This window comes from Sarcophilus harrisii, chromosome 6, assembly GCF_902635505.1.
Source record: "Sarcophilus harrisii chromosome 6, mSarHar1.11, whole genome shotgun sequence".
NCBI lineage: Eukaryota > Metazoa > Chordata > Mammalia > Dasyuromorphia > Dasyuridae > Sarcophilus > Sarcophilus harrisii.
Window position 1 is genome coordinate 239,190,343 of NC_045431.1, and position 11,685 is coordinate 239,202,027.

At 41.0% G+C, this 11,685-nt stretch overlaps 1 protein-coding gene across 1 annotated transcript; it reads left to right on the forward strand.

Annotated features, from left to right (window-relative positions):
* The first annotated feature begins 751 nt into the window (after positions 1 to 751).
* Positions 752 to 3,968, forward strand: LOC100920498 (mas-related G-protein coupled receptor member A-like). The gene is made up of 2 exons (XM_031942654.1): positions 752 to 948; positions 2,662 to 3,968. The coding sequence occupies exon 2, from the start codon at positions 2,692 to 2,694 to the stop codon at positions 3,667 to 3,669; it is 978 nt and encodes a 325-aa protein (XP_031798514.1). The 5' UTR covers positions 752 to 948; positions 2,662 to 2,691; the 3' UTR covers positions 3,670 to 3,968.
* The last annotated feature ends 7,717 nt before the right edge of the window (positions 3,969 to 11,685 follow it).

An 11,685-nucleotide genomic window follows, 5' to 3' on the forward strand; every position in this document is an offset into this window, starting at 1 on the left:
GGGGGCCCTTGGAGAATCCACCTGCTTCTTCACATTTAGGCATGGCCTTAACAATAAAGCTATTTTTTAGAAAAATAAGAAATTATAAAAATAAGTGGTTGTAAAAAGGTACAGTATACTGTGTCCTTATTTGGGTGTATTACTATATGTTCTTGTAGATATATGTATATTGTATGTATATATTTTGTGAATGAAGAAATGTACACACACACATATATTTATATATGTCTATATATGTCTTCACAAATGTATATACATTTTTTCCTTATTTGAACCTTGAAATCCAAAGCCTCATTCCAATACCCACTTGTAGTTTGAAAAAATCTGAGCCTCTTCAATCTGTATAAAACTCTGGCAACAAGAGAATACACAATTTCTTTTCAGAAAATTCTGTAAGAGCTAGAAAAGGACCTAATGGACCATGTGAACAATAGGGAATATTTTTTTCTTTCCCTCAAGTTGTAACTACCATGACTGAAAAACATGCAAGGATAATGGGAAAGACCAGTTAATTGGCGATAATGGGCCAGATCAATCTAACAGATTATTCCTCTTAAGTCCTAGTGTAGAGGTTGGTATTTACAGAGAATCAAAGTCTTTTCCAGAGCAACACCATTTAGGAAGCTTTATCTGCACTTGAAAGCTTTAGGGAATTTATTACCTGACATCAGTGTTTGGAAAATCTCCACCTTTCCGGTATGAAAGCAAATAGAAAATCTTTTTGACTAGATAAGTGTAACTGGGAGAAGGGGAGGGGACAGAATATAATGGAAAGAGAGGAACTGTCCTGCATCCTGCACCTATCTCCACTCTCATGTCCCAGTGAGCACAGATACATGCATCAACAGCAGAACCAGGCACAGGAATCTGGGCAGGAAAAAGGGAACTTCAGAGTCTGGAGGCCTTCTTCATTGTTATTTGTCATTCTGGAATCTACTGAAGATTTTGGTGAGTTTAGTCCTTTATCAATTTGTGTTTAATCCTTTATAAATGTATGTATTTCCAATGTGAACATCTGGAGAACCTTAGCCTGGGAATTGGGGAGCAGCAGAAATTTTGGCTTCTGCGTTCTGATGCTTTCTTTTTTCCTTGGAGGGCAAGAGCTATACCCAAACTTCAAACTCTTTGTAATATGGCCCCCAGCTGGGAGGGAGAATGAGTTTGGAGTGCTTGAGATGTCTCTGAACAAGGGTGTGAAAGATCATGCTCCCAATCCTCCAGATGCAGGGTCAGGGTTAGGATATGAATGAATCCCACATTTCCTTAATTTTTCCTATTCTTGGTCTGGTTAACTGATCTATCCTTTCCCAGACATTTGGCCCTAAATCTCGTCATTTGTTAATGAAGAGAAACTGAAGCCATAGCAATCAACAATCCCAGACATCTACTGTTAGGCATGTTCTTTGCTGATCAATTATCTGGTTTGGCACAAGGTGAATACCTGGGGCTGCATCCTGCTCCCCTCTGCCTCCTCTCAGTAGAATACCAGCTACTTCAGGATAGGGACGATTTCATTGTCCTTGTATTCCAACACCAAGCTCAGTGGTAAAAATTGTTCTGGGGCCAGAATCTCCAAGAGGTAAGTAGTGAGCAAATGTTTATCGCAGTTTGACAAAGAAAGTGAGTGAAGAAACTGTTTCATTTCATTCTCTCCTTTCTAGAAGTGGTTGACTAAGGATGTGGAACATGTTAGATTTAGCTCATGTGATGGTTAGTTGTGGTGATGTGGAGATTTTGAATGTCCAGCCTGCAATAAGTTAGACTGAGGGAAAGGGCTGAGCCAAAGGCAGTTTATTAAAGATTCTGTGGTCCCTTCAGATCTTACTCCTGGGAAATAGGTGCAAATATATATTATTCCTTTTGTACATATAAGGACTCATTCAATTCTCTAATATCCTGCCATTACAATATTTTCAACCCAATCAATTTTGATTTATTAATGACAATAACTGAACTTCATTGCAAATAAGTTTCCATTGTTTTTTGTTGCTTATATTTAGAAAATAAATTCATGGTGACTCTCCCACCTTCTCATTACTGCTTCCTTGTTTCTTTCAATTACCCAAAGAAATCCCAGAGCAAAGCCAGAGTTAAGAGCTAAGTCTTTCTCTATCAATCAATTAATGAGGATGTATTTTATGAAACAATTCTTTTAGAGTCTTATCAAAAGATGTCATTGAGTAACAAAATTGCTTTAGTCATATTTGCCAAGTGGATTCACCCATTGAAAATGTTGTTTTGGTTCAATTGCTAGTATATAGAAGAGCTGGCTAAATTTCCCTGTCTCGAGACTTTTTGCCCAAGTGTAACCACAGGAAGAAAACATGAGAATGAGGGAGAATTTAGCAATGTTCTAAGCTGATCTTGAGAGATTGATCAATAAAACCCCATATATCTCATCTATCAGCAACATCCTTTGGAAACTGATTTAATAACCTGCAAGGAGTTGGTTTCTGAATGAATAAATAGGAACGAAAACGTCTTCATTCCAGTTGAATAACTGGTTACCAATATGAGTGAAATAACCCTTTCTCTCACTAGCAAGTGAGACTAGAATATTATACATTGTTTACTAGTGACCTACACTTCTGGGGAGGAGAGACTCTAACTCTTGTAGATGGAGACGGGAATAAGCTCTTCTCTTTCTCTCTGCATCCCCAGGGCATCTGAGAGGAGCAGGGCTTTCTGGGAATGGGACCACCCACCATGGTTGTGTCCCCCACACCCCAGCAACAGGAATATGGTAATGACAGTGCTACAGAGAGAAGGGTAAATGAGAGTGAGGCTTCTTGGACATCTGAAGGATTTCATTTTTATCATTGGACGAGCATGTTGTCTCTGTTTGTTGCCCCCATTGGGCTGCTGGGGAACGGCGTGGTCCTGTGGCTCTTGGGCTTCCGCATCCAAAGGACCCCCTTCTCTGTCTACATCCTCAACCTGGCGGCAGCCGACGCCTTCTTCCTCTGCTGCTCCTTTCTGGACTTCTTCATGAGCCTTCTTACCTGTTTTTATTCTGGAATGTACATGGTTGTGACCTACCTCCAATGCATGCCCTACACTGTGGGCCTGAGCATCCTGGCCGCGATCAGCACCGAGCGCTGTCTATGCGCTCTCTTCCCCATCTGGTACAGATGTCGCCGCCCCAAGCACACGTCGGGCGCCTTGTGCGCCGGGTTCTGGGCTCTGGCCGGGATGATGCAAGTCACAGCGTTTCTCATTTGGAAATATTTGGTTCCTCACCGTTTCTGCCCCATCTTCCTCATTATCTATTTCCTGTGGTTCCTCCTCCTCACCTGCATCATGTGCGTGTCCAGCCTGACTCTGCTGCTGAGGGTCCAGTGCAGCTCCCAGCGCCGCCAGCCCCCCAGGCTCTACCTCCTGGTCATGCTCACGGTCCTTGTGTTCCTGCTCTTCGGCCTGCCCTGGGGAATCGGGGATTCAATATATATTCCCTTCATAAATGATTCCATGCCTTATGGCCTCCTTCAGTCCCTGGCTTGTGTGAACAGCAGCCTGAACCCCTTCATTTACTTCTTCGTGGGCAAACAAGGGCATAAAGGGAGGGAGCCCCTCAGGCTGGTCCTGCAGAGAGCTCTGGGGGAGGAGCAGGAGGTGGGAGGGGGGATGAGGGACATCCCCCAAAGCAATACCCAGGAGACCTCATCATGAGGCTAAGAACAAGAGGCACAGAGATGAGGCCCAAGAAATAAGCCCCTGCTCCAGGCCACCTGCAGCCCCTTCCCACCTCCCTGCCAGGAAAAGCACAATTCCCTCTGTCATTCTTTAGCTTTGTGTCCAGAGTTTCCATTCTAAGGGATGAGCAAACATTTATTAGGTGTAAGCCAGGTAGGTGGGGATGGCAGAAGATAAGAGCTCCAGGGGTTGGAATGGGAAGAACTGGGATATGCCTGACATACTTGCCATCTCTGTGACCTTGGGCAAATCACTTAACTCTATTTGCCTTAGTTTACTCATCTGTAAAATGAGCTAGAGACAGAAATGGCAAAACCCTCCATTCTCTGCCAAGAAAACTCCAGATGAGTTGACAAAGACTCACCTGACTGCAGGACAAAATTATATCAGGAACCCTCCTGTGTGCTTTACAAATATCTCATTTAATCCTCACAATATATCTGAGAGGTAGGTGCTCTCAGGATGTCCATTTTACACTTGAGGAAACTGAGGCAGGAAGAGATTCAGTGTATGTGGGACTGGATTGGAATTCAGATCTTCTTGACCCCAGGCCCACTGCTCAGTGCACTGTGAGGCCCTCGAGCTTGCTGGAGGCTTCTTTACCTAGGAAGTGCGGTCCAGGTCTCACCTGCCACCAGCCAGAGGAAAGTTCTACAAGAAATGGCCCTTGTCCTTAACAGTACAGGAAGAAGAAATCCATCCTTGAAGGGCCCAGGCCACCCTGTCATTTTGTAAATGAAGGCATGGATTCAGGTCAGACTCTTCCAGGTTCTTGGAACCATGACTCCGCCCATGTTATCTCCTCTCAGACTTGATCTACAAGGTTCCTTCAGGCCCCTGGGTCCCTATCCCAATGCTATCCTCTGCCCTGAAAAGAGATTTCAGCTTAGCCATGTCCCCCTCCCTTCCTCTCCCGGCTGAGCCAAATCCTTTTCTCTAGATAAAGGGCAAGGTTGGCTCAACATCCTTTCTTGTGTCCTCTCTGTCCAGGTCTCTCTGAGTTTCTGTGACTCTATTCCAATCTCTCTGCACTCTTCATGACCCAGTTCCTGATGAATGCAGGTATTATAGGGGTGATATATGACAAGGCACAAACTAATGAGACCAACACAAGGGAAGGAGACATATCATTTCACACACATACATATCACACACACACACCACACAAACATATACAATATGCATACAACACAGGAAATACACACACACACACATACTGAAGAATCATTTCCTAAGTAATATCTCAATTGGGAAAACCATTCAGCCCCATTTGATTCCTCAAGTGACAAAGACCTTTTTTCTTCCTCGGTGGTTTCCAATTCCATATTATACTTGCTTCAGACACCAAATGGTGTAAACCCATGGTTCTTCTTAACTTTTATTATTCATGTGATCAATTATGTTGATATTGTTCTTTATGTTAAACCATTTCAACATTCCTGGTATAACTTCCCCTAAGTCATAATGCACAATGTATATAATGGTTCCTGTTAGGAAGGGGAGCACAGGAGCAATGAATTTATTTAGAAATCTGAACAGAAAGGGGTGTGTTTGACCAAGGGGGAGAGGCTAGCAGAAGGATGCTGATGGAACAAAGAGGGGCCAGGAAATTGCTCAGGATGATCATGTTGCTGCATTAACAGGGTTTCTGAAAAGCAGTTTGGTAAAAAGTTGTTAAACATTTTACCTCAGTAAAATAATTGTAAGTAACAAAAAGGTTTGTAACCAACTTTGTGTAGCTTGAAAATGAGCCGAGTATTCATAGCATGCACAGTGTGCTCTTCCTTGTACCAATGTAGACACCAGGAAAAACAAAAGGGAATTCCATTATCCTACCAGAAGTCAAGAAGACCCTCTCAAAGAATCCCTGTCCATATTCTAAAGCAGGCACATAAAGCTCTTCACTCCCTCAAGTACATCTAGAAGCAGCCTCTCCAAACGTCTGAATGAATTGTCACAAAATTATAGCTGGAATATGGGTGCTGCGATTTTCCCCATGTTTTTCATCTAATTAGGACGTGTAAACATGTGACTTCTTCAGGTAAGTTACCAGAAAACCAAAAAATTTTTCAACTTAACATCAAATCAAATATGTATTAAAATTTCTAGTAACAATACTTCAATGCACATATATTTCTAAAGTCTTATACCAGAATTAACAAGTTAATAGTAATGATTTTATTCAATTTCAGAATAATGATTCCAATTTAAACATAAATACAGCATCAAAGTTTAAGGTGACAGAAACTGCCCTTTCCAGTCCATCCACAGGGCTTTAAGAAATTGATGGACACCAGTTCCAGTGATCCTGTGATGAAGAGAGACATCTACACTCAGAGAGGACTGTGGGAAATGAGTGTGGATCACAACATAGCATTTTCCCTTTTTTTGTTGTTGTTTACTTGCATTTTGTTTTCTCTCATTTTTTCTTTTTTGATTTTACTTGTGCAGCACAATATTTGTATAAATACATGTGTGTATATATATACATATATATATATATTGGATTTAACATATTTTAACATGTTTAATATATATTGGTTTACTTGCCATCTAGGGGAAGGGGTGAGGGGAAGGAGAGGGAAATTTGAAACACAAGGTTTTGCAAGAGTCAATGTTGAAAAATTATCCATGCATGTGCTTTGAAAAATAAAAAGCTTTAATTAAAAAGAGAAATTGGCATACTTTAGGACCCTGGGAGAAGAAAGGTGGAAAAATTTGGACCCAGGTATCCTGCTACAGATCTGTGGGCCAGGGACTACCCCATCCCTCATGTCAGAAATGGAGGGAGCATGTCAAAGATACTGAAGCACAAGCACAAATCCAAGAAGAATTGAGGAATAAAGACATAGACCACTGTTCTCAATTGATGACTATTGGTCAAGGATGGTTGCATCCTTTAGTCTATCCAGTGAAAATGCTTGGGTCTTTGGCTTTTAACTGCTGGACAAGCCAGAAACTGGCCAGGTTCCAGGAGCACATGGGGGAGTTGGGATGGCTCCCAGGTGTGTGTGGTTCTCTCCCTACAGGGATTAAATAAATGCTTTCTCTTTGAACCTGATGATGTCTCTGATTAGTTCATTGGGAAATGGGGTTTTGCACCTGACCCCACACACACACTACCAAAAGATACTTTTGACAGGAAGGTTCCAGTTCCAATCCTCAATATCTGCCTCTCACAATCCCAGGTTCCCGGAAAAGTAGAGTCGATGCAAAAGGAAACAATCTATCTGAGGAGTCCCCAAATAAATCCAACCAACAGCACCCCAGTTCACTATTAAGTCACCCTGCACCCCAGGAAAGAAACTGAGCTTTCCTGGAGAACATGCCACTCTGAAAAAGTGGGCCTTATTTTGGGGAATCCTCTTATCTTTAGGGGAAAGAGGCCAGCAGGTTTGCTAGACCTCAAGATCCACAAGCAATTTGAAAATTTAACACTTACCTAGCAATTCTTAATAACTTACAAAGTGGTAAAAGAGAGTTAAGGAAGATAAGTTAGGATGGGGGCTTTCTTGCAGACAAATCAGGAGCAAAAAGACTTTAATTGCCTCACAATCCTTGGTTAGAGAGTAGTCCCTGGGCTGTGACCCACCTTTTCTGTCTCCTGGGGAGCAAAAATTCTGGAGACAAGGGCCAGAAATCTCTCTTCTGCTGGAACTGTCTGCTTCCAGCTGAAAAGGTGTTGTTCATCATGTGGATAAAGTTTATATTCTACAACTAAAACACATCTTAAATAAAAGAGAACTACTTTTCTAGCCACGTGGCAAGGACTTATCCTGGAAACTTAGGAGGCGGTAAGTTTTCATTTTTCATTATCATTACTAATATGGCTACTAAAATCCCACCAACAATGAATGGTCACTGTGATTTCTTAGAGATGAATTAATAATTTTGGAAAGTCAATATTTAAGTATCAGAAATAGCAGCGTCCAAGGAAGAACTCAGCCATAATAAAATCGGGAATTTCCATTCCGTATTTGCTGTTTTAGTGGATGCCCTCATTTAAATTGGATGATGTAATGTCTGGGATAGCTTTCTGGAGGGCCTCAGGATCAGTCAAAGTCAGGATCAATCACAATCTTTGGTTTTTAGAAGGAGAAATGAAGGAGGCAGGCAAGCTGCCATGTAGCTCATCAAGGATGGATCCTGGACTCTAAAGTCTGGAGCCTGAAGTCTTGAGCAAGCTGTGGCAGAGAGACTCTGAATCTCTCCCTCAGCCCTCCAAACCTTCCTAGGATTACCTCACCACAACACATTCAGCAGGTTCCAATTGTGAGGAGATCCATCACATCACCATTATCATTTAAGTATATGTTTATAGAACCATTATCTCACATTGTGTAGCCACTTAGCCTTAAGTACTCTGCTGTCTTAGATTCAAGTACATCTTTTCAGAGTTCCAGCCCTCTGCAATCCTTCCAGCCCTCTACAGGATGGCTTTCCATTAAATGTCAGCAAGAGCACTCCATTAAATGTCAGCAAGAGCACATCAGACTATCCAGGGAGGATCTCAGATATAGAACACTTAGCCAATTTCAGGATTGTGTTGCTTCATCTATGGGATTATTCCCTGAAAATCCATATGGAAGATTATTACAATTTTTAATAGGAAGGGGAGAAATAGTCATTCAAAGCTAAAATGATGAACTGAAAAATTAGTTGAATTTACATTAAAGATCCCAAATCTACAGCTTAATTAGCTAAATGAATTTAAGCAGAATGATTGAAAGTCAACTTAAAATACTCAAATTATCAACTGAGAATTAGATCTTTTTTTCAGAATTAATTTGAAAGGCTAAAATATTTATGATATTTCTAAGGCATGGATGTATGTCTATCAGTGGCAAAATATTTTAAAATATATTGTATTATAAAAATATACAAAAGACTACTTCTATCCTTCCTCATTCAAAATAAATTACTTTGGCTGCAAAAGTTTATTCAGTGGAACAAATTATTTATTGGATACAATTCTGTCCCATTTTCCTGATTCAAGGAATCATATAGTCCATGGCCTATTAATTTGGAAGGAAAGGGGAAAGTTCAGGTAAAAATGGTTCCCAGGGTTCCCAGAGTTCCCCGAGCCACTTGGAGGCAATCTATTTCGAGAGAAAGAGAGAAACGGAGAGAGAGAGAGGGAGAGAGGAGGGGGGGGCGAGGGAGGGAGGGAATGATGGAGAGAGAGACAAAGAGAGAGAGAGAGAGAGAGAGAGAGAGAGAGAGAGAGAGAGGAAGTATTTTCTGAGGAGAAGCTGAAAGAGACACACCCTTCTATGTATTTGAGATCCCAAGAGGACTTAGGACTTGGGAAGTTGGGGACACGGGAGGTCCCCATCTAGAGGGAAACAGAGACTAACTCCAGGATATGGGGAAAGGTTTTGGGGGAGCCCATCACACATTCAGAGAGGCTGGACATAACCCCAAGCTGCAGAGATCTTTTATCATTAAGGGGGGAATCTAATCAGGACAGTCTTGGACCTTGAATCTCTCCTTCAAGGACAAAAAGTTAACTTAGGAAAAGTTCAGGTTAGTTTCAATTGCAAAGACAAGGCAAACTAGGTCTGGCCAAAAAAAAAAAAAAAATGAAAGCATAGAGACAGGAATAATACAGAGAAAATTACATTTTAAAAACCTTATATGGACAGACATTACACTAGTTCCCTTTGCAACACTGGGGATTCAAACACCTCTAAAAACTCAAAATGCTACCCTTAAGCATACAGAAGTGGGGTTATTCATTTTGCCCCCTTATTTTCAAGTCCATTACTCACTACTCAGTGAGCAAAGTGGTTCCCAACTGTGACATCCCTGCTTTAGATGAGCAGTAAGAAAATATTAGGGTTTACATATCTTACTTTTTGGCTCAAAAAAATGGGACAGTCTTCTTCTATGTCTTTTTTCTGTGTCCATGTCTCTGTATAGAATGTCTGCATCAGGTTTGTTCTGTGAGCTAGATTCTGTTACCTGGAAAGATTTAAAATACAGCCAGCAAGAAAAAACTTGTATAATGTAGTTAGAATGCCAGGAAAACTTTTTAACATCCTTAAAAGGAGAAAAGGAGAAAAAGCCTGACTTTTTCCTTTGGACCCCAGCTCTGGCCAAGTTTACAGAAATAAAATTAGCTAATTAAAATTACAGAACTGCCAAATAATATCTTAGCAGATTTTCAAGGTTTTGAAAACAACAGTTAAGCACCTTGGCAATTAGTCATTTTAAGATTGCAAGAAAAATTCCTGCAACATTAGGGATAATTCCTGGAATTTCCCCCATTCTGAAAGAAGGGGATGAAAAAAGAAAAAGAAAATTTTTAAATACCTTCTTGCTTCTCCTTCCCTGATTTCTATCTTGTCTGAAGTCCCTTCTGTTGCATTGGGAAAGTATCCCAGAAACCTGATCATTGAGCATGCTCCACTCCCTGGAGCCTTAAGTATATCTCAGTGGTGGAGATTGCTCACAAGGCTGAGGCAGCAACAGTCATGGAGACCCCATATACTTTATCCAAACACCTCGCCAACCCAGCCTAAGCAAGTAGAGATCAGGACCATGGTCAGCATTCCCTCCATCCTGGTACTTGAAACTACCATCAAAGGGAGATCCTGGCACCAACTGCCCCAACCTTCAGCAGGTTCTATGCAGCAACTTCCTGAGAAGAATCTGAGTGCCTATGGCAGTGTTTAACAGGCAGTGTACGGTGAGAAAGCCACTCAAGCTCTGCATTTGCTAAGCCTGCCATTCTCTATTGCAGTTTGGGATATGTATTAGCTGTGTAATTTCTGGCAACTTATTTTCTTTCTGCCCAGTTTTCTGATTTGTAAAGAGAAATAATGACTATTCTTGTGAAGATCACATGATTGCAAAAGTGCTTAGCATAAAACACATGCAATATGAATGTTCACTGTTTTGTGGCATATAATTGCTTCGTATTTGATATCTTCACATGGGTTTTTAGATATGAACGACATACAATACCATTGTTGAGACAAATTATTTTTGGGTGTGTGTAAAGTAATTTGGAAGCAAATTCGATTACATTAAGGCCTCCCCAAGACTAAGAAGACAGTGAATAGAGGAAAGAGAGTCTCTTTCTCTTTCTTCCTCCTTCCCTCTTTCCATGACTAGAGCAGGGATACTTGGATGAAGGGATGAGAAGGAAGAGAAAGAAACTACACTCAGTTCACTAAAATTTGTTATTTGGGATATGACAGTATAAGCAATTTTAAAGGTGCTCTAATCAAAGCCCGCTAAAGGAATATGTAAATTGTAGTCTATTTGCTCTGACTGCATTAACAGAAGATTTAAGAATTTGGGAACTTTAGGAAAACAGAACATTCTTCTCAAAACCCAGTCAGTGAATGACTTCCTGATGGATGCAGTTTTCTTGAAAATGGACAAAGGAAGGCAGGTTACTCTGTGGGGAGTCTCAATAGCACCTTGGAGGCTAAGTCTCTCTCTCCTTGAAACCTCTGCTCAGAGGGCCAAACTCTCCCCTCATCAAAGCTTTTACACATATGCCCCCAATATGGAGCGTCAAACTGTTTTTGGTTTTTCTTGGCACCTTTACTAATTGGATAGAAGCCTTCCTTTGTAAGACTGAAAAGACTGAGTTTTTTTTGCTAAAGGAAATCTTGCCGCATTTTGTCCTGCCCAGTTCTTTTTTTTTTTTTTTTTTAATGATTTTTATTGACAGAACCCATGCTAGGGTGATTTTTTACAACATTATCCTTTGCACTCACTTCTGTTCCGATTTTTCCTCTCCCTCCCTCCACCCCCTTCCCTAGATGTCAAGAAGTCCTATACCTGTTAAATAGGTCACAGTATATCTTAGATACAATATATGTGTGCAGAACCGAACAGTTCTCTTGTTGCACAGGGAGAATTGGATTCAGAAGGTAAAAATAATCCAGGAAGAAAAACAAAAATGCAAACAGTTTACATTCATTTCCCACTGTTCTTTCTTTGGGTGTAGCTGCTTCTGTCTATCATTGATCAACT